The sequence below is a fragment of the Lycorma delicatula genome, chromosome 1 (assembly GCF_047948215.1).
Source record: "Lycorma delicatula isolate Av1 chromosome 1, ASM4794821v1, whole genome shotgun sequence".
NCBI lineage: Eukaryota > Metazoa > Arthropoda > Insecta > Hemiptera > Fulgoridae > Lycorma > Lycorma delicatula.
Genome location: NC_134455.1, coordinates 150,127,069 through 150,152,395, shown reverse-complemented (window position 1 = coordinate 150,152,395; position 25,327 = coordinate 150,127,069). Strand labels below are relative to the sequence as shown.

General features: G+C 28.6%; 1 protein-coding gene across 2 annotated transcripts in view; it reads right to left on the bottom strand.

Moving 5' to 3' along the window:
* The window catches only part of LOC142324090 (uncharacterized), a 44,014-nt gene extending 25,370 nt beyond the window's left edge, over positions 1-18,644 (bottom strand). Inside the window, exons 1-4 of one of the 2 annotated variants that reach the window (XM_075364737.1) lie at positions 18,494-18,644; positions 4,015-4,096; positions 1,005-1,675; positions 174-384 (exon numbers count right to left, since the gene is read on the bottom strand). In XM_075364737.1, coding sequence (XP_075220852.1) covers positions 174-384; positions 1,005-1,675; positions 4,015-4,087 — 955 coding nt within the window. In that variant the 5' untranslated portion in view covers positions 4,088-4,096; positions 18,494-18,644. The remainder of the gene's footprint in view (positions 1-173; positions 385-1,004; positions 1,676-4,014; positions 4,097-18,493) is intronic. The other variant, XM_075364729.1, reaches the window with a different exon arrangement.
* Positions 18,645-25,327: the final 6,683 nt, after the last annotated feature.

The following is a 25,327-nucleotide window of genomic DNA, read 5'->3' as shown; positions in this document are numbered from 1 at the left end:
AAAATTAAATATACTAAAATAAACTAAACCAGAGGAATAATATAAATGTTAAAAAGATTAATTTCAGTAAAATATATATGTATAAAATCTGTAATATTTTCAGTATAATAAACTACAGAAAATGTTGTAGATTTTTTTTTGTTTATTATTCTTGGGAGGTTATTTATGTTTACCTGAGTGAGAGTGCCAAAAATGTGTTCCTGGAGTTGCAGCAACATAGGTGTATCGAAAAGTATTATGAGGGGGAATAGGACATTGAGTAATAAATGGAACTCCATCCATGTATGGACTACCTCGCTGGTGATGACCATGCCAATGGATTGAAGTACTTTCTTCCATTAGTTGATTATGAACATCAACAATGACTCTGTCCCCCAAACATACCTAAAAATAAAGTAAAATTTATTATAATCAAGATTTTTTTCCAGGCATGAATATTTACTTACAGGTTGAAAGTAATATGACTTGAGTCATTTCCTGATATCAGATAAAACAATTCTGAGTAAACTGAGTTACATGAAAATCATAAATTTTTTAAAAGTCAAGCAATTAGTTAAAAGATGGTATTAATTACTTCTAGGAGAGATTGATGGATATGTCAAGGAAACGATGATCTGTGACTTGTACAAATGATTAAAGTAGGTAAATAAAGAACTATTTGGTAATGTAATGCTCAACGCTCTATGAAGTTAAAAATGGTAAGCTATGGTATATTGTTTGGTTGTAATAGTGTTCTTTCAAATTTAGAGCACCATTATGAAGGTACTGAAGAAAGTAAATGTTGTTTTAGTTATAAAAATATATTTATTTATAAGATTTTGTATTGTTACTGTTACGAAAAAGTTTTTAGAATTAAAGGAGCAACTGTATGAAATTAATCAGCAACTGTATTAAATTATTTTTTATTAGAAGTAAAATGCTGGTAAAAAAGGTTGTTAAAATGGAATAATAAAATATTTCTGTAAATAATATATTTCTTTTTTATATTTTTATGAAATACTTGCCTCTATACTGGGTCCAGGGAGTTTTCTATCTACAACAATTATTGGACGTTTTATTCCGTTAGCAGATATACAATCTGGACGATAACAATCTGATTCATTATTAGAACAATTAAAGCAAGCTTTACTCATTGCATAATACCATTCTACATTGAATTTATAATAACATGTCATCGACTGTTCATCTGCTGAACATTCTCTTGAACATGGATGATAAACTTTACGATTAGATTTACTTTTTACTTGTGTTGTATTACTATTTTCAAAACTTTCAGATTGCGTTTTGTTATGTTCATCTTTTCCATAATCTATCTGCTGATTGATTTTCTGATCGACTTCATATTCTGTGTTTCTTGAGTTTACAGCTATATGTTTATTATTAAATTCTATAGTGATATTTTCAAGGTTATCTTCTGGAAGAAATCTGTTGTTACTTGAATTATATTTGCTTTGAGGAATAAAGGATTCACTCTGAGTATATTTATTCTGAGAAGATAAAATATTATCATTATAATTTTTTAATGCATTACTTGATTTATTTTTTATTGTATTTTCACGAGATAAATTAAACTTTTGCAATGTTTGTATCAGAATATTATCAGTAGTGGTAGTAAAAGGCAATTCTGTTTTATAATCATAATATTCTTCAGTGATTGGTTCATGTCCAGCATCATCTACAATAAATAAAGAGAAGTTATGTTAAGTTTCTAAAAGTCATGAAACAAAAAATATAATGTAAATACAATTTTATTTAATTATGAAAAAAATATACGTATACAGAGTGATTCCAAATTATGTAGCAATCTCTCTAGAGATATTCTATTGTCAATGATAAGAAAAGAAGTTTGTATAAACATAGGTCACAAAACAGTTTGTTAGCGAGTTTCAGCTTGCGAAACACATAGCCCTGTTTTCTGCTTCCTCTGTGAAATTAAACCGTACAAGAATTCTTGGGGTTTAAATCGAGGGATAAATTTGGTGCTTTTTTATGGTTTATGATCTAAGAAATTGAATAAAAGTGGTCCCAGACTGCCATCTCACTTAGGTTTTAAAAAAAACGAGGTAAAACATGAAAACGTTTTCTTAGAAAATATATTTTTTTAAGTTTGGAATAAAAGAACTTTGTTAATTTATCATTAAACAAATAAAGATTTCTAGTTAACTTTGTAGAGAATTTAATTTTGAGAAAATTGATGTAAATAACATCTATTTAACACAAATTTGGGAAGTTCAGCTTTAATTAGAAACAAAACACACAAACTGGATCGGAAAAGTGATACGATTTTAATATTAGGATTCACAAATTCTCCTTCAGATTTTGTTACATTGTAAGAGATAAAAACATAAAACACTTTTATTTTAGTATTTTGAGAATAAAAAATAGACAATTACAGAACTAAATATTTCTTAATTAAAACTCACTAAAACTAATTCAAAAATACTGATAAATTTATGTATTAGAGAAATAATAGGATGAGAAAATAATTGTGTTCTTATATTATCCATTAAAATTTAGAAAACTCAGTTAACATGAACGGTAGGAGATAGATTGGTGGAATGGCAACTAGATTTTTTGTTAAATATGACATTATTATAGTATATTATCCCTTCCATTGCACTATTAGCAGTATCAAAACTACTTCAAACATTCCAGGTAGAACTACTTCAAACACGCCAGTTAGAGCTACTTCTCGTCTATGCTCTAAAATTTGATGAGTAATACTAATGTTATCTTAAGTTCCTAGAAAGGTTTGTTTCCAGCTAATTTAATTTATATAGTCAGGTTTCATTTCCTTCATTTCATAATTTTATTTGACACACTGAGCAGATTTTTTTATGATGGCAATAAAAAAAAATTGTCATTTTTGATAAATTGTCATATTTAGTCCACTGGGCTGTTCTAGTGGTTAACTCATTATCGCAAATTAGTTATTTAACAGTTCGATTCCTAGTAAAATATAGTTACTTTTATATGGATTTGAATACTAAACAGTGAATACCAGTGTACTTTGGTGGTTGGGGTTCAATTAACCACATATCTCAGGAATGGTCAGCCTGAGTCTGTTCAAGATTACACCTCATTTACTAGTCATACATATCATCATCACACTGGACTGTGGAGGGGTTGCTTATTATTCACTACTAGAATGATTGCAATGTATACAATAGGACAATAGAAAAAAGTATTTAAAAGAAAAGTTGGTTGGTTCTGTAGTGCGGGTCTGTACACAACATATAGACAGTATATATATTTAGTGCAAATGTGCATTTTACAATATAATAAATTCAACTAAATATGTGTTGGTAAGACCACCAGATCATTTTACAAGAAATTTTCACTCCTATTATAAATATAAAAATTAGATTAGATTTAAACAAAAGACAGACAAACGACAAAATACAACGAAGAGGGTGTTTACGGATGAAGAAAAGAAAGCAAGATCTGAACGGATGAAGAAATACTGGGCAGCTCGGAAGAGTAAAATAACATGCTTTTCTCAGAAAAGAGTGGTCCCATGTTGGCCGTAAAAGCATAATAATAATAAAATATAAAAATTACAGTATAAAATTCTCAACTACATGATAAAAAATAAACGCATTATAATTAATACAAAAAAATAATCTGGCAGTCATAAAAGCATATAAAAATAATAAAAGATAAATAAATTTGTTATTTTAATAAACTTAAAAAAGAATCTTTTTTGAAAGATAGATAACAGGATTTTTGGAAATAATAAATTGTTAATGTTGGCTGAATTATTTTTATTACGTATTAGCAAAGATTAAGTCATCCCACTACAATGCTAGAGAGAGGAGATTATAAATCATGGCAGTACCAATCTCGATGATATTTTAAATACAAATGTTTTTAAAATGTCTGTGTTTTTTAATTATTTCTCAGAAGCACCACAGTTTGTTAGTGTTCTTACTTCTTCTTAACTGCATCTAGTGGTTTAATATTTGTTATAATATACATGATCAATACATACATAATAACATCCATTGGACTTACCATTATTACAAAGTAAATTTGGTACAAGTTGACTAAAAAGGAAAAACAGAAGAATATAATCCTCTTTCGCCATCGCTCATGTCTGAAAAAAAGTAAAATGTCTGAAATTCAGTATAAAATAAGAATAATATTGCAGTAGGAGATAATAACATTTGAGCAGCTTATTTAAGTTAGCACAATAAATATAAACAGAAAAAAATTATGGTATTACTCATGGAGGTGGAAGTGTGAAAAACGTTGCAAATTTACAGAATAGAATATACAGATTACTAACAAATTTTTATCCAACTCATTCATAAAGAGAGTGATACAGCATGTGAATTAACTTATTACAAGAGCTGGATAGAATATGCAGCCATCAACTATCTATGAATCATAGAGTATCTATTTGCTTTCCATGTGGCAAGTTCATACGTCAGATTGGATGAATAAAAATTTAAATCTCTTTGACAATGTCTCATGATCATAAATAATATTGTCTCATTACAATCATGATTCTAACTGAATTTTGATTAAAAATCACATGCCTTGTGATCTGGAAATGTAACAAGAAGTACTGTTAAGTATTTCAACAGAGTTGAGATTTAAAAAAAAATAATTGCATTTCAGTATGTTCTATACTTATTCAATTTAACAACTGAGCGGTATTTAAGAATTAAGTAATAAGTTAGAGAACTTTTTCCTTTTCATTAGTTTTCATATATAATACTATCAACATATAATAAATTAGTCTTAGTTTTGAGTTTATAACATTTCATAGAAGTGAATGAATAATAAAGGTTTTGCATCAGTACAGCACTGCTGAGGTTTTCATTAATATTTTTATTATTATTGCTATTACAATTATTAATAACTATAAATACAATTATTATTATTAATTATAAAATATTGTAAAATGTTATATTTTTTACAATTAATTAATAAAAACTATCTATGAACACAACAAAATAATTTAATATAAACTTAATAATTTATATCAGATTTTTTATAATATTTAATATTTCTGTTAGGATTATCAAAAATGATTTGAGTGTTATTTCTGCCTTTCCTAGCACTGTCACTTTAACATCCGTTGTTAACATGCGATTTAGGAGTACATCCATTCTCAAAATGCGTCAACTACAGATGTTAGAGTGATGATGCTAGAAAAGGCAGAAAATAAGACTCAAATCAATTTATAAAGCTTTATTATCAGTTATAAAATACGATGTTAGATAAAACATTACCATCATCATAAGTAATAATTGAATAAGATTTTATACATAATGATGCATTTACCTAATAATACAGCATTTATAACTAATGATGAATCCATGCATTCAAAATGGTTATTATATAAACCAGTAAACCTTGCTATTTAGTCTGTTCAAAGGTGGCTTTTATTAATTAACGCATACTAGGCAATATGCTCAACAAAATTATAATTTATTATTATTTTTAATATCTTCATAATATTTAAAAATGTTTTAAGTGGCACCAACTGCTACGTGAAGATTTTAACTTTTTTTTTGTATTATTTCTAACTCGTATTTAGTACTTAGTACTTTAGACTTTATAATTCATAACTAATGTTCATTACTAATATTAATTAAAAAATGGATTTCATCTGCAAAGTGAATTATTTTATTACCATTAAGTAAGATTTTTTCTGTCTTTCAAACAGCAGCTGAAGGTAAATAAATTAGTACAAAACAAAGAGTCTTGACATTTAAAAAAAAAAAATTGTAATTACATTTCGATGCGGTTACTCGTTCATTTAAAAAATGGAGAGGTATTCGAGAGTTAAGTAATAAGTTATGGGAACTTTTGTTCTCTTTCATTGGTTAAGTAACAATTAATGTAGCGTAGAGGATATAAAATTGATATAGTTATGTTCATTAACCGGTTGTGGCCTTGAGTTGATCAGAAGTGCTGGGGTAAAAGAAATAATCTGACGCTGTAAATTAGAGTGGTATCTACGCGTGTTGGTATCTGATTACATTACCTTAGAGTAATATTTCGTAATTATTTATTTAATAAAGTAGCTAAAGTTATGATCTTTGATTCACCCGTGCTCATTTTTTTTCTCCGGTTAGAAAAGAAAATCGATCATAACGGATGCAAAGCTGCCGCCTACGATTACTTCTTTTAGAGGCTGGCTACCTCTATCCTTTTTATTGATGATGAGAAATGGATTTCGTGGTGAATGAAAGTGCCAAGCCAGACCGGGAATTAAATTTTAAATAACTGATGCACAATTTTTTTTACATCGCTTGAATTCACTTCATATGATATTAATAGAGGTTAAAAAATAAATGTTATTAACTCGGTCAACGAAATCATTTTGTCAAAGTTATTTTCATGGCCTGGCTGTAAAGCGATCAACAGAGTAGTATATCGTACCGGCTTAGGAAGTACGACTTTACGGTTTTCTAGCGGCTCTAATACAATTCTACTTATGATAATATTCACTGAGCAACTGAGGTATTTTAAAAGTGATTTATACTTTATTCCGATTATACATATTTTTCTGCGTTGTATTTTTTGAAACGTGAAATTTTAAATCAGATGATTTTTAAAAGAAATTACAAAACAATATTTGAAATTAGAAAAAAACATAAAACATAAATCATCAAATTGATCCTATTTTTTTTTTTTTTTACTTTGAGAACAATCAATTCATCTATTATTTTGTATCTGAATAAAAAATGAGACCTTAATGTTATTCATTGATTTTTTTTTAATGTGACAGATTTTAAATACAAACGATCAGATAATTACAAAATTTTACACACTGTTAACAAATTGATTCAATTCTTAAATCAATAAACCTTCTTTAGGATTTTGCTTCTAAGACAGCTAGCAGTCTGAAAATAGAATTTTGAACTAGAACCGGTTGAACTAGCAACTATTAGGTTAATGTTGCAACCGACTGGGTTGGTCTAATGGTGAACGCGTCTTCCCAAAACAGCTGATTTGGAAATCAACAGTTCCAGCGTTCAAGTCCTACTAATGTCAGTTATTTTTACACGGATTTGAATACTAGATCGTGGATACCGGTGTTCTTTGGTGGTTGGGTTTCAATTAACCACACATCTCAGGAATGGTCGAACTGAGACTGTACAAGACTACACTTCATCATTTACACTCATACAAAATATATCATCGTCATTCATCCTCTGAAGTACTATCTATCTGAACGGTAGTTACTATCTAAACAGGAAAAAGAAAAAGGGGTAATGTTTTAAAACAGTAAAGAAATTAAAGAATAATAAATAAATTGCTTATTGAATCTTGATTTTTTTTCATCTTGGGTTGGCGAACTCAACAAATTTTAAATTTTAGAAGCGTTTTTGATTTTCACTTCTCATTGCAAGTCTTGTAACCCTAAAACGATTTTTGAATCGAATATTCTGCTACGTAGGAGGAGAGAAGTTAGGAAAATTCCTATACAGTTATCACTATTTATTAGGTTTGGTGCATGCTTTTACTTCGCAAACACAGCCCGATCAACCCGCATAATACGATCTGCTACGCTCTTACGCTTTATACGATTTGGGTGTAATCTACGTTAATATATGAATAAACTGGATTATAAAGTACTGATTAGTCGGTCCTCCGGGCCAACACGTATCGAAATTTATTGCTAGAGATTTACCCGTTTTTGATGAGAACATCTGCGTTATATGATCTCATTGATACTTGGTAAGTAAATGAACAATTAATTTCGAATAATGTCGCAGAAGTAAAACAAATTGATCGCTTGAATTAACTACCGCGAAGTTTAACGATAAAATTGAAAACAAGTATAGTTCAATTTAACAGAAGTCTTTCAGAACGGGTTGAAACTATTAATTTCCATGATTCTACAATTTACTATAATAATTTTATTTGATGTTGAACAATTTTTATGTTTTCTAAAACATTTTCAATCTGTAGACTTATGATACGTCGGAAGAAAATTTCACGATGGCCTACGATTTACTGAATCGTAGGCCGTCATTCTTTCAATCTGTCAATAAGAAAAAACAAAAACTAAAGGTTACTATCACTACTTAAGAATAAACGACAAGACAAAAATGTTAATAAATATTATATTTCTATACTCAGATTAAAAAAATGAAAAACCTAACATTCAACCAAAATTGATTGATTTTAAATCAATATTAAGCTTTAATTACAAAAAGCTTAATGTACTTTCTGGCCTTTAAATATTAAGTTTTTATTACTTAAGCTACTCAAAAAAAAAATTCTAAAAAACATTTAGAGTACACCTATCAGAAATAAAACCCAACCAATTTAAAAATCTCAACAAACCACAAGAAATAAAATATTCAACCCAACCAGAGTCAATTAACTATATCTTATAATACAAAACCCAAAAACCAAAATAAAAAAGTACCAGAAGAAAAATATTAATTATAAAAAATAATTTAAATTAATCATTAAGAACAAAACAATTGACAAAAATTTACATGCCATTATAAAATTAAAGCCAAATTTAAAAATAAAGATCAAAGGTTTTTTAAAAACATAAAATTACAGGATGAAAGAACTAAAAAAAAGTAAAACATAGTTAAATCATCAAAAAAAGCATTAAGTTATCGAGCAAAAGTACAAAACAAAATAAGCTTTAATTACAAGCAACGAGTTTAAAGTAAAGCTGTTAAAAAAAGTACAAAAAGAAAATAGAAACGAAAATATAGTCGAAAAATATATGTTAAAAATAATCTTTTCATTTTCAAATTATTTTTTCTTTATCTGATTTTTAATTTTCTTCTTAATTTATTTCTGTTATAAAAAATAATTTTATTATAATTATTATGATTTTTAATGTTTATAAACAAATACATTTGTGTTGTTTTTATTTCTGTTTATTTTTTATTACTCTGATTTTTTGTTCTTTGGCAGATTTAAGTTGCTAACTTAATGCCTTTTTGATTGATTTAACTATATTTTGCTTTTTTTATAAATTTTTGGTCCTTTAATTTTTTTAAATTAATTAAAACGAGCAGATTAAGTTGGAATATTGGGGTAAATTTCGTCAAAGAATTATTCAAAATATGATTTTGATTTATTCTTTGAATGATTATTAAAAAAATTATGGTGATTTTTATTTATTCGTGATACATTTTTTTGTTAATTCCTTTAGGTTCTTTTGTGTTTTTATTTTTTTTTTTTTAAGTAACATATCTAGTATGTTATTACATAATACGTAGCAAAACGGCAATTATTTTCTCTTTATCAAAGTAATTTTCAGATTTACTAGTAATTAATTAATTAATCGTTTATTTTTGCTTTTAGAATTACAGCCTCGTACGTGCTTAAAATATATTATTTTAATGAAAAAAATGAGAGATGAAATATTAGGTAAAATGTGCCTGCCAGATTCTTATCGAGAATCAAACAGGAACATAGCATTAATATTCTCTCGACATTAATTATCGACTAAAATTTTCCTGATATCGATTTCTAATTAACAGAATTTTCTGACAAGAAGAGCCATGGACGTAATGAGCTACATTTGTTATGAGCGTAAATGACGCAGCTGCCCACGGATCTCGGTCAAGAAAGCGGTTCTATATTTCTGGAGCTTTCCAGAATATCATACGAATCAAATCGATAAATAATAAAAATTCGAGGTAAGTTTTGTGGTATTTCAGTACACAAGAAAAAATTTTAACTTAAATAAATCATTATTTCAAATGCCATAACATATCTTTTATTCATAAAAATAATTATTCATCTCGCAAACAAAAGTAAACAAAGGGGTAGTTAGCTGCCTACCGACCTACATTTATTGAATTATATCAAGTTCCAGGAGAAAGCGGTAGTGAGCTGGGTTCATATGATAAAATAATATAATTATTCTAAATAATAACAGCCAGTAAATATAGTGACCATTTACGGTTTTTTTTTGTAGTTCATGATTTTAATTATCAATCTGAGATTAAAAAAAAAAAATACAAAAAATTCCAATTAATGAAAAAAAAATTAGATGCGACTGCAATCTCCAATCTGAGTCGCGGATATAAAAATTCCTCTAAATTGTAATAAAAGAAAAATACGTTGCACTATTAAGAACTTCATTCGTATAATTAACGATTATTTCTATCCGGTTTACCTATCGAACAGTATCGAAGTGTGTTTGCTTTCAAGGAAGAAAGAAATTAGTATTATATATTTTTTTTTAATCTAAAGATATAATAGTATATCTTTATTACTACCGCCTAGTCTTTGTATAACAGCTGATAGAAGCGTTTGTGACGATCAGCCTATAAACAATTGGCTAATATGTTGTAAGTTCACATTTAACCGTTTCAAACCAAAATGTACGAAATTTTACAGTAGAATATAAAATTAATTGTAAATTAGATACTTTTTAACCGAATATGTATATGTATGTAAACATGTATAAAAATTTAAATGAGTGATAATCTAAATTCCTTGCACGATTTGATGATTATATTTTATTATAAAAAAATCAGTGATATTAAAATGTATTTAAAATACATTTTAAATATATATGTTATGAGGAATAACAATGGTAAAATTATTAGGTCACTAGAAAGATTTTAACCTTGAGTATTTTTCACTTACTGCATGAATTCCTGAAGAAATTAAATGGTTATTTTTAAGCAATACGTTACATTTATGACAAAACTGGTTTTATTACTTTTTAGCGCTTTTTTTCATTATAACTGGATATTTAAATTGAATTAATACTAAACACGTTATTTAGTGCATACTAGATATAAAACAGCAATATTTTTACCATGACCGTACAAAACAAACAGTGTAGGTTTATACACTTATATTATTATTCCATGTTCGTTCTGTATGGATACGTACATCATTTGTACGAAAACATGTCGAAAAATGTTTAATAAAGTATTGAGAACAAAATGTTTTGTTTTTTAGTGATTGGCAATCATCCATATGAAGTAAATATCCCTGAATACTTTCACCGCAAAGGGAACCGGTGTAACATTACCGGATAGCTATAGTCTCTGGCCTGGAATGCATGCTTTTACATAATTCGCTCAACCGAGTAGTGTACTATCGTGAATTCCCGTCTTGTTTACATCGGCTAGACAGACGTAAACATTCCTTCAATCCGGTTCACATTCTTGACAAAAATCTTTGGAGATGATTTTTTTTTCCTTAAAAAGTTAATCCAATTATATATTGATTAATATGTTGTAATGTTATTATTATTATTTGTAAATATCGCATTCATCATTTAATAAACACGAGGAATATAATTTATGCAAATAGTATTTGGAAGTTTATTATTTAAAATTTTTTTTCGCTGACCCGTGCAAGTGATTAAACAATTCGACTGAAACGATTATAAAATTCTTTAGAATTATAATTTTTTTTTTCTGAGTAGATCAACCTAGTTTACGATACAAATATTTACTTTATTTTCAAGTCGATGATTTCTGAATTAAAACAGACTATTTTACATCTTTGATATTGAGGATCAATTAGATCTCCAATATCTTAATTATAAATACACATTATCTTATTTACAAATATACACATAAAAATGCAATTTATTACAAAATTTAGTTAAGTTATTAACATTATTTTTATTAATATTATAATTTATTTCGCAATTTTCAAAACAATGATTTGAATCGTTCTTTTCTCTGACACTTTGTTAACTCATTAAAAAACAGATTTGTTACCGAATTTTCGAAGAAAACTATACAGTGTTACTTCGGTCGTAATATGAGATCGGGGGATGAAAATGAATTTGCTTTACGTATTGAAGTATCAGGATTGCAAAAATACCATTCACTTAAATTGGGGTTTCTTTATATATATATATTTATAGGCCTATGGGTAAAATTTTGCGGCTCAAACAACTTCAAAACTACTACATCAATTTCATTAAAATTTAGATATGGTAGTAGTGTATCTGTAGTTGCATATGAAAATTTTATGAAGACTGGTTGAGTCGTTCTTCAGTTACGTTCAATTCAAGGTTGAAAACAGACAACATAATCTCAGTTTGAGTTATGAATTTGTATCGGTCTATTCTTCATATACCCTTACTCACTGTAAGGGTATATGTCACTGTAGTGAATGAGTTCAAACCTGATGCTTGTGTGTAGGATCCACTCGTTAATCGAACGCATGTTGTGCATTTTACTTTGAATATCAGTAGGTTTCTGACTGCGAAACAAAAAGGACGTCGGAAAGGAAAAGTCGACCGGCTTGCGCAGAACTGCGCGAGTGTTTTTTAAATGAATATTTAAAAAGAAATTAAGTTTCCTGAATTTAAACACGTTTTTTAACAACCGTTAAAACGGTATTATGTTTACAAGAAAAAAAATCAAATACAAAGGGAAGACTATGAGAAAACCATTATGGATAAGGAAAGGTCTATTAAATAAATAAATAAAAATATACAAAAATCTTAATAAAAAAACAAATAAACACGAATATTATTAAAACTAATAATAGCATGGCTTTTGTTCCAAAATACTCAAAGTTTCTCAAAAGGTTTGTCTTCATTGTTTTGATGCTTTTAAGGGTATGATCTCTTATAAAACTATCGTAGAAAAAAACGAAAAATTTCGTTGTGAAGATTATGCTTCAAAATTGACTGTCTTGTGGTGTTTTTCTTTATGATAAAAGAAAAATATCACGTCTTAAATATCGATGGTGTTTTAGGAACAAAACTAAATTTTATCCAGTGAAATTAAACTAACACGCATATATATATATATATATATATATATATATATATATATATATATATATATATACACATCTCGCTCTACTAATTAATGTAATTAGGACAATACAGTGATGTTAGTGTACATCAGCAATTTTTTTTTCGAAGGAATTATTTTTAGTGTAATATAAACAGCACGTTTTTTCACACGGCATAAGGTTACAAAATGAATGTATACATTCATGCGCTAAGGTGGAATTAACAGAATAAGGAAACTAATGGAAAATATAATAATAATAGTAATAACAGAAAGTAAATTTAAATGTTAATCGTGTCATATTATTAAGGAAAAATTGTGAAAATCGAAATAATATGGATAAATTAAAAAACAACCTAAAATAATTAAGTGACTATAAGAATTTAATAGGTCGGAGCGTTGATAACGTAAAAATGCTTACGTAAATAAAAGTTTACATATAATAATAACTGAAAATGATATTGCTGATTAAATATAGAGTAAAATTTAACCCCTTATCCGGTTAGAAAACAATAAAGTAAAACAATAAATAAAAATCTCCAACTGATTTGTTATAAAAATCCGCATAAATTCACTTCTTTAATAACGTACTCTGCATGATATCAAAATGTAGTTAAAATTCTTTAGTAAAATATTGTCAAATGACATGTTTTTTGTACAATTAAAAAAAATTAATTAGTCTTACTCAGTTCATAAACATCGCATTCTTTTTCCATCGTGATTTAGAACAAATAATTTATTTAAAATATTCGAGACAATATAAAAGAAACCTGTTCCACGGGGTTTTGAAAAACACTTTAATTTTTTATTTATTACTTTCGTTGTTACTTTATGACAGCTAAAAAATGACCAAAAATCCAATTTTTAATATGTTAATCTCGTAAATGTAGTACCCGTCAATATATCTTGAATTCCAGATTTATTTTAAAAAACAATTCGATAGAACACCTTAACGTACAAACTAATATACTGAATTTTGTGACAAAGTTAAGTCATGTAGATGCAAGCACATACACATGTAGAATTCTTAACTTCAAACTTAGTATTCTTGTATTTAAGAACCTCAAGTATTGAAAAATGCCAAAAACTTGTTAGGGGGGGGGGTCATTTTTCCAAAACATCATTTGGGGTCATTTGCAAAACTTTTCCAGCTGTTTCTTAGAAGTGTACAAAAGCTATACAAATATAGCAGAGGAAGTAAAAAGAATTTAACAATAGCTACTGTTTACATAATAAGTAATTGAAGTTATTTATTTCTATATTTATCATCATGTAGATGTGGCAATTCCTATATTACAACATCTAAAGTTCTTTCATAATTTATTTATAAAATCATGAAGTATTCGTATAATAATTTTAACATATATTTTACTTAAAATATTCGACCACTTTTGAAACCGATCACTGTATTACGTTAAGTATACTTACTTACAATATAGCTATGAGCTACTGGTTATCGATTACATAAACGCCAGTAAGTTGTTATTAGTTCTTTAATGTTGCAAGAGCTAGGTTCAAACCTATGCAAATCGATATTCTTTTTTAATCATCGTTAAAATTAGTAATTTTGTTTCTTGAAATTCAATTAATGTCTGCGAAATGGTCTCCTGAGAGAAGAAAAGACTCGCTGATGATGCAATAAATCTATTTAAAGCCATTGTGAGGTAGTATTATCTTTAAAAAAAAAGTAATAAATTACTGAATACGTTTCGCGAAAGCCTTTTCGACATGTTGACGCATTTGTCAGGTAGGATATTAAAAAAAGGAGTAATACCAAAAATCTAAAATTAAGTAGTATAAGTTTTCCTATGATGAAAAGGGATAATATAAAATATTAGTTTTGAAACATTTTTGAATGATAATCTTTAGTAAAATAAGCTTACGAAACAATCCATTAGGTATTTTACATTTTTTCAACGTACTTTATCAGAATGGAAAAAAAATTGGTTATTATTTATCTATTACGATGTTAAGAATTTATATATACACACACATACATTTTTTTATACCGAAAAGTTTGTATTAAGATTCGTAACATACAAGAAATATTTAACTTTGTCCATTATTTTTACTTATTATGAAGCTTTGCATATATTATGTTCAGTCGCAAAGTATGTATGAGTACTTATTTATTCACCTTTAATGAAAAATATTTTTTTTTAAGATTCGTAATACGTAATACATTCTTGTGCCTGAATATATTATTATTACTACTACCTTTTTCTTTTTTTTACGTTTTTATAGACAGCTATTCATACGAGTACATTTAGTGTTGAAGTATGTAATATTTGAGTCATAGTGTGTGTAATAAAACACAGATACTGCTGCTAAAATAATTTCAGTCATTTAATTACCATTATCTCGTTCGTAAAAAATTTAACTTAAAAACAATTGAGATTTGGGGTATTATCTATGTCAGTTATAGTAATAGTAATGACATGCTTCCTTCTTAACACCGGCCATGAATAAAAAAAGTAATATTTGTAGGAGAATAACTCATAAATTGATATTTATCGTTTGAGGCCATAAGTCATTCGATTGATTTGGTGCTTTTTCCCATTTCTTTCTGTTTTATGCGAATATTTTAAACTCGACATAATTACTATAGCTACGTCATCGGTTATTTGTTTCATAAATTCCAGTTTTTGTCTTCCTTTACAGTTTTTATGTTCTACACATCTCTCTATTATAGAGAACTAAACCTGAACGTCGTAAGATGAAAACTACCGACTTAGTTCGGCCTTTTTATTAGAATATTGACCGAATTTTCGGCATATTTATTAGATTCTTATAAAGAGCGGTGTGGAATTTCTCTCTTCTATTCGTCGTAACACCTCTTCATTTCATATTTTATCAACTATCTGATTTTCAAATCCTAATATCGCATTTCGAAGGAATCAAGAGGCCTTTGAATAAGAATGATGTAATTAAAATAGCACGCGAGACATAATTTACAAAGCCATTTCATAAATTATGTTTTGCAATTTTTCTTAGTTTTTTATCTTTATCACAAATCTACACAGACAAAGGACCTTCTATCTATAAACCACGCCACACTTCTGATACCCTGTCCTAAAATGTTTATTTCTTTATTGTTGCTATTCGTTTAAAGATTTTAATTCTTGTTGGTACTGGAATAATTATTGTTACTGATTGTTCCGTATGCAACATACAGAGTAAATAATTATTTAAATAAAACTTTTGACAAGCTACACATTTTTTCATAGTGTGTAAACGTTTTTCATTTTTTGTAATTAAGAACGGTTTTATACGGTTCGGAAACTTCGATCGGAGTGAAAAATTCAGAACCCAATTTATATTACTGGCCGAGATATCTCCTTAGAATTTTATGACCGGATTCAAATACCGGTCAGATAGGACATTTTCATACGCTGAAAAATGTCCATTTCATATTCCTACGAAGAAGCTTAAAGATTATGCGGTGAATTAATCATCTCAAAGAAGTAATAACAAAAAAATAAATAAAAAGTCTTTAAACCCAATGTTGTGTCTCGACCAGGCGTAATCTCACTCTCTTGACTGAATAGTTGATCAGGAGTAGCATTTATTGTACTTCGTAAAAAGAGATTTCTGAGTCTGAATAACCCATAACCCTTTAATTTATATGAAAACAAGTCAGCAGATCTCTTTTAGATCTACTTTACATTTAAAAATTTCCTTAGCTAATGCTTTGTAATACCCACGATTCAGAAACAACAGTGAGAAACAGGCCTAGTGAAAAAATAAAATTGTTTAATATCGGATGGTAAATTTTACATAAACCTCTCCATTATTATACAAATTTTCCAAACCGATTGTGACGTAGTTCATTATATCGCAAAACGTCATACTTTTGACAATCTTCCAATCCCCCATCAGTGTAATCTATGGCCGGACCTTATTTACAAAGTCATCTCAAGGTCTAAAATAAATAATTCTGTACAAAAATTTCCCATTTATCAAATGACTTAGCCATTCTGCAATTAAAGTTTTAATTTTCTATTTATTGAACTTTATTATTTATATATATATATATTTTTTTTTCATTGGGGTTTATAAAAATAAAGAAAAAGAAAAAGATAAAAAAATAAATTGCGGAAGAATCTATATAAGGTAGGGGCCTATTATTATTTTGTAACTGGAAATATACTTTTACAATTTCTTTATAAGTATTTGATCGATGTGGGTTGCATGAAATAGGGTGCTAAAATGCTGGTAGAACTTTGACTAGTATTACAATGGAAGTATTTCAGAAGTAATTTTTTAGCGCTTTTTATAAAAAAAAAAATAGTCGGTCAGTTGGATTTCAGATTACCAAAGAGGCTTTTAAATTTGGGTTAGATTTCCTGCAAGATTTAGCTTTTGTCATCTACCTTTAATTTTCATGAATATTCTTTTAAAGTATGTGGACATTATGCCAGCTGCAGACAAGATTCGATTCATCGACGTTTCGATTCACGAATTTAAAGGTAAAATTTTATGTATTTCCATTCCCACTAAACATTGTAGATGTAAATTGAATGATATTTAATAAAAAATTTCATTTAGTATGATATTTAAATCATCAATTAATTTTGCTGTAACTCATCCGAAATAAATTCATGAGATAAGTTATTACCCTTAATGGTTACGTTTGTTTTAATTTTTTTTTTTACAAAAAGTATAAAAATAAGGTTATCTAAAAAAATTGTATTTATAGATATACACGTATTATAAAAATGAAATGCTCTTTTAAAATTAAATAATAATTTAATAAAAATTAAGTAATCATTTTTAAAATTAAATGCTTCGCTGATTAGTTACTTCCATTTATATAACGGCTGATTGTTGAAGTAAACAACCCGCTTCTGTAATGTTGGGAGGTCGTTATAATATGTAAAACTATTCCTTCCATCAACGGTCAGTCAACTAACTGTTCACTTGTAATTTTGTTAAAGTTGATCCAAACTGTTATAAAAGAAAAAACTACAATAAAAAATTCTACCAATGAAATTATTTTTTTTGCAGCCAGCCAGTAATAAAAATAAATAAATAAAAAGAAAAGCGCACCCTTTATGATTTATAACCTTTTCCAACGCTACAGGATTCTTGGATCTTGCAATTCATGAAATATCAAAACGTTTCTTACAGTTTGTTTTCATAATATTTACTATACAACTTTAGGACACTAACCACACAAAAATATGATGATCGGCGGACAAGATTTAAGTAAAAAGTGTGTTTCAGATTTATATCGAATTCGATTACTTTTTTTTTGACTGATGAATTAAATCACCACGTAAGTTTACAAAGAAGCTTGTACATGAGAATATGAAAATGGAAATTTGAACATATGAAAAATGCCATGCCTAATCTGGGGATTCGAACCCGAGACTTGTGGATGAAAGGTCGAGGCGCTACCATTCTACCACGAATATGGGCAATAAGATCGTTTTTTATCATATAAAAAATAAAAATAATAAATAAATTTTATATTCATAAAATATATGAAACCATAAAAAAAATACATTAATATGAAATTATCTACACAGACAAGATTATTTATAAGAAATTATTATTTTAAAGATTAATTAAAAAAATCTTTCATTCAACATAAACCATACGTAATGATTTATGTTACCAGTAAATTAGATCAGTAAAAAATTTAATAAAGCTAAAATTTATGATCAGCTAAATTTTTTCATAATATTTCATTTTTGCAATGACAAAAAAATTACATGTGAATAAAACTATATATATATATATATATATATATAATTATATATTTTACTTACAGTAAATTTACACAGGCGAAGCTCGAGCGGGAAATGAAGACAGCGTTGAGTTAACAAAGACACACACTGTACTAGCAGAGATAACACCATGTTCCTCCTATACACCCTACCTGGCGGGGATTCCCGGCCTTCAGACCACTGAAGACTGATAGGCTGATTTCTGTGACTCATCTCCCTCTCTCATTTTTCTAACCCGTTCTGGGAATTTTAACTGCAAATTGTAGCTCATTTTGATATTTTATTTTTATTTTAATTCAGCTGTCTAAGAAACATCGAGGCTTCAGGGCAGGTTAAGAATAAAACTTCCCGTTTTCCTTATTGGACCGGTCAGTTATCGTCTTAGTGTCGTTTACTCTTGTAGGTCAACGGCCAAGTAATAGTCATTTATATATATATTTTTGGCAAACATAAGCACCTTACCTTGAGCATGTTGCTTGCATGTGTTCAGAGAAAAAGTAGTTGTGTGTAAATAAAAATACACAAATGTATAACCAAATTAATGTGGGACAGAGAAATTTATATAAGATTATACAATACTAATATAAAATGAGGTATATAACATGTTTTCTATCTGATTGTAAATTTTGATCGGGGAATATAGCGAAGTGGGGTAGAACACCAATTCTCTTCCGTTCCAAAACATATATAATGTTGAAACTTACATGTTTTGATCAGACAGTTTAAATTAACATATTTGTGGGCTTCTCTACAGATGACCTACACATGATCGGAATTTGCTTTTCCTAATTATGTGATGGTTCTTGAACATAAACTTCTTTCATCAAGATGGAATTTAAATGGATCCCTATAATTTAAGATTACGTTACATATCTTTAATTGAAACACTTAAATACGCCATATATTTTCTTTTATATTGGTGAACTAAAAGGCAATGCTAGTTTTTTGTAATGTAAATGTGTGTGTTTGTGTTAGTTAACAAATTATGAATCATTATATTTATTTTTTTTATGTTCGAATTACTATTTCATAAAATCTTACAGTTTTATATATATATATATATATTAAAGAAATTTTACCCTCTAAACAGCTGCCAGAGAATAGCGACGGAATGTCGACAGTATAATATTTACTAGAGAATCTTATATTTGATCCTAGCAAATAAGGAAGTTGACCAGAAGATACAACTTCAAGTTTATGATTTTTGACGGTAATTACCAATCAATCAGTTTTCCTCCTTGGAACTGGTAATCGGTTTCATGAGAACTAGAGAAAGAGATTAATGTTTTCCTTATTCGTAACTGCATCTATAATTATAAATAAAATATACTGTCATTGACATTCCATGACCCCTATTGATGTTTAATCTTATGTTTAATAATATTTATTTAATCTTTAGATGTTGAAGAAAATTCCTCATGCATTTTCAGATTTTGTCATTAAAAATCCCTTTCGGCACGCCGGAAGACAGAGGTAGATTTAATCGGTGCTAAGTAGGGGATAAAAAAGATTTCCCCCTTAAAATTAAGAAAAAATTCAAATTTACTCAATACGACAACGGTTGCATGTGAAAAATGTTCACACGTTTAACATACAAGTCCCATCTTCTTACAATTCCAGCAACATTTTGGTCATCCCTTGTCGTAAGGGTTGGTGATATAAAAAATTATTTCAGACAAAAGTTTTAGGTAATGTTTTGAGAACTAACGACCATTTTAAACCGATTCGATACTGTGCCTATTAAGGGAGGTATGGTTTTTTTTGTCTTCAAAACCCAATTTTTTCTACCCTCTGGGCTAATTGTTGATGATATCAAGAAACTTTACTTAGATAAGTTTTAGGCCAGAAAAAAAGTAGGAACTTAAAATGAATTCGATATTTTACTTAATAAGAAAGCTATAGCGAAATTTTGTTTTTTCGAAAAAGCTCCCCCATTTCCACCTCCATAGTCCGATTTTAGCCTTTAACGAACTCGACCGAGATTTCGGAACGAGCTATTTTTAAGGAACAATTTGAAAGTGATTGGCGCAAAATTATGGTAGTTATCGTGTCTACAAGACAGTGAAATATATATACGAGGTGCGACAATAAAATGAGACTGATTTTTCTTTGCAAGATGTGGCAACCCTGCAGCTTGCGTAGGCACACCATCTTTGACCTTGGTCTATAAGCTACTTCTAGTCCAAGCGGGACATTGATGCAACTGCTCAGTCGTGAGTTGTGCTCTAATAAGTGACACGTGTTTGTGTCTCTCGTCACAGAAATGAAACCGCAAAATATTGCGCAACGGTATACCATTTCTGTTTGCGTTAAATTGGGTGAAAACGCGACGACAACTTATGGAAAGCTTCAGAAGGCTTTCGGAGAGGAGGTTATATCAAGAGCTCAAGTTTTTCGGTGGCATAAAATTTTTAGTGAAGGCAGAACGAATGTTGAAGATGAAGACCGCAGTGGACGACCATCAACCTCACGGACAGATGTCAACTTGACCAAACCCTTCTTTCTTCCTGTTTAGCCTCCGGTAACTACCGTTTAGATAATTCTTCAGAGGATGAATGAGGATGATATGTATGAGTGTAAATGAAGTAACTTGACCAGGGTGCGTGAAATCGTACGATCTGATCGAAGATTATCCGTGAAAATGATTGCAGAAGAACTCAACATCAATCGAGAAACGGTTCGTCTAATATTAACTGAAGATCTTGGTATGAGAAAGATTTGTGCAAAAATAGTCCCCAAAAATCTCACACAACAACAGTGAGAAACACGGAAAAATGCGGCAGCCGATCTGTTAGAGCAAACGGAAATCAATCCAGATATGTTGAGCCGTGTTATCACTGGTGATGAAGGTTGGTTTTTCAATACGATCCAGAGACAAAACGCCAAAGTTCGCAATGGTGCTCAAAGGGATCACCCGGACCAAAAAAAGCTCGCATGTCAAAGTCAAAAGTGAAATGCATGATTGTGTGCTTCTTCGATTCCAAGGGAATTGTTCATAAACAGTGGGTGCCTCCTGGACAAACAGTTAACCGATATTTCTACAAAGAAATTTTAGAAAGACTTCGTAAACGAGTTCTTCGTGTCCGTGCCAACATTGCTGATACTTGGATTCTGCATCACGATAATGCGCTATCCCATACTGCTCTGTCAGTACAGCAATTTTTAACCTCAAAACAAATTTCAGTATTACCACAGCCACCTTATTCACCAGATATCGCTCCGTGCGACTTTTTTCTATTTCCAAGAGCCAAAATGGCGGTCAAGGGACACCATTTTCAAACAACACAAGATGTCCAAAAAGCTGTGACGAGGGTCTTGGAGTATATTACAGAAGATGAGTTTCAGAAATGTTACTATCAATGGCAGAAGCGCTGGAATAAATGTGTGCAATCAGAGGCGAACTACTTTGAAAGAGACAACAGTAAACATGACTAAAACGGTAAGCAACATTTTTTTTCACATCAGTCTCATTACTTTATTGTCGCACCTCGTATATATAAATAAACTTCTGAGCTGACGGTGGCTTTGGGGTCAGGGGGATGTTAAACGCGAAGATATATCGAAATTTTCCGGAAGTCGAATCATCGTACCAATTACAATAGGTAGCTTTCTTATGAAATCTACCTAAAAGCAAACCGATTTTAAATTGAATTCAAGATACGTATTCTGAACATCCTGATTTTTTGTAATATTTTTCAATCACAAAAGAATTTTTCTCTATCAGTAATAATCATATTTTTCTTTTTACTCACAACACGTTTTATACATTCGTTGTTGAATGATTAAACAAAATATTAATGCTGATGTTAAGCCAATAAAAGGATATTTTATGTACCTAATTTAACATTGTAGAGAATTATAAAACTCTGCTAATAAACGTTTCTAAGCCCTTCGTCATTTAACTTTAAATATTTTCCCCATCGGTAGAGATTATTTGTAATACTTCTGGGAAATAAAAGTTTACGTCTTTGTAATCATTTTAAACTATACGTTATTATCCTGTGCAATATTATGACTTCTTTAATGAGTTGTTCATTAGTATGTTACAAAATTTACTCATAATAAAAAAATATCGGTTGGTAGCTTTTTGTTGCCAGTACGAATAAATAAGTTTTTTCTTTTTACTTTGTGATAATTTACTTCATGATTTGTTAAGCTACTACTTAATAATTTTTTTCAAAAATTCTAATGGAAATCTTCTTAAAAAAAGATTAGAATGATTTATGGAATTTAATTTTTTGTACACATTCGTATTATTGGAGTAACTTACACCGATGTCTTGTAAAATACAATTTGAAACTAAAAATATTAAAAGGAACTAAGAAGTATTTGTATGAAAAGTTCATTAAAAACATTTTCAGATATTGCAGAAAGATTTCTCATCATTGATGGTATTCATTTTAAATTTGGCCCGCTAATACCAGTTAGCAAAATTCGTAATCAAGAGTGCTGGATAGTCTCAAGATTAAATATTATTGGGTCAATTATTCAGAAAATAAATAAAAATAAGGTAACGTTTTGTTTTATATTCAGTTACGCTTTTTGTGAGAAGCACAAAAATATTGTTAATATTTAAGATCATAAAATTCATGAAATTTCGTAAACTTTAACATTTTCAAGGTTTTCAAGCCTAAATTCCGCAAGTTGTTTGCCTTCTATATTAAATATTAGATGAAAATTGACAATTATCTTGAATTGCACAACTAATTCTGTTTTCAGAAAATAAACATTAATGTTAGGTTATATTGCAAAAAATATTAGGTGAACAAAAATAATATCAAAATTAATTAGAGCGTTTGTAATATTCTGCTATGAAATTTAACAAATAATGTTCACTAAATTGATTTAATAATAATCATCAGTAGTAATACGATAATTATTTTCCTTTACTCAAGCAAATCTTGTCATCCTTCTACCGAAACATCGTATTGTTGATCTGGGTCCAACCCGTAGACATATTTTATGTTAATACTGCCTTTGTTTATCCTTCAGTAAATTAAGACTTTAAGTGATACCTTTTATCCTCTTTGGAAATCGACCTCTATTTTATATTTTGAAATTCCATTAAAATAACAATAAATTAAAAAAAAAAAAAAGGGAATTTAAATGCTCTATGAACTTCTTTACTGATTTTTTTTTTTAGGGACCGGAATGAATTTGTGAATGATTAAATCAATTATTTAAAAATTTCTTTGTAGTTTTATTTTTACATTGAAGTATAACATATTTATTCTAGCTGTACTAATTTTGTAGATTTGTCTTTTTCCTTTGGTAATGCAGGTCTATTTAAACGTTTGTCTATTTCTAAATAATTTTGTTTTCATTTTTATTATATTATAAAGCTATTTTTTTTTTTTTGTAGTAAGTAAATGAGAAATCATACTGTGTCCTTAATTTAGCTTTAAAATAAATACAATAAAATAATTACTGTTCCTTTTGGGCTCTCTGTCAATCACTCTCTCCCTTTCTATCACAAATGGAATCAGTACTTCTCATTCTTTCTGTTTATTAGTCGTTCCAGTTATAAACATAATTAGGCCAAAGTGAAATTTTTATCTTAAAAGAATTTATTTATTTTAATAATGTTAAATTTTACCTTTTTTTCAAAGCGTTAATGACCACAATTTTGAAAAAAATTTCTCTGATTAGATCGTTACTTGCTCTACACTTTTTCCAAATTTTTCATTAAAGAGAATCTACGGTTACGCAACATAGGATATTAGCGATAAAAACCGACACATGAAGTAATTCATAACTAATATCGAAGGTTACTTCGTTGAAAATTTTTGAAGCGATTATTTATTTACATAATTTTAATTAATTAAGAAAAAATCCATGAAAAACAAAAACCCGAACTCAAAATCAGTATTCTCTTTCATTTTAGTTGTTGAAGTTTTTTCCTGAATTTAATCTGCTGTTAGAAAGTAAGTCTTCCAAAACTATGAAGTTTTTAACGTTATTAATAATTAAATTAAACTACTTCTACGGTAGATTATATTTTATTATACCGGTTTGTGCGATGTTAAGTTGATATTCTGTATTCAAGAAATACAATATTTTTTGCCGGCAGTGAAACACCGATTTTATATATAATTTATTTATCACAAGATTTTGACGATAGCTTACCTCGGAATATCTTCTATGTATGAATACAGGATTTTTTTTTTAATTTCTAGCAGCAATCGGTTGCTGTCGTATGAGACACACCCGCAGTCAGGTCTTCGTTACTGATTATCTGTTTAAATGATGCTCACATTTTTTGCGGTATTGAAACGATGTTAGCAATTTATTTTTTGTCCCCCCATGAAAAGCTAAACATATCTGATCATAAATATTACAAATAAAACTTAAGTATTAATATCTTTTATTACAGCAGTTACCTAGAAATTTTATTTAATACATAAATTTTTCCGATGGAATGTAGCACGTAGGATAATTTTCATCAGTACAGATAAGTTAAAAACTTATTAAAAAAAAAGAAGATGTTTAAAAGTAATCTGATAGGCTAATAGATTATCGTTATTTTAAATTCATATACTTAAAGTATAAAGAAATTTCTTAGTAAAATTACAAATTATTTATTTAATAATTGGCTTTAGATAATGCTTGAAAAATTGTTTAATAGTTCCTAAAGTGTATGTAATACACAAATAACTTATGTATTTATCTGTATATTAAACATACTAACCTACACTATTTCCGTTTTGTACGTTAACAAAATGTGCGTCGGTAGTTAATCTTTCATCTTATCTCCGTGATCGATCCACGAACGTTATTGGATATTCGATACAAATCCTATTCTTAAATGTCTACGCTACAGAACCGCTAGTAGTTCAGCTAATAATATGGCTTTAGCGTATCAAGATACACATATAT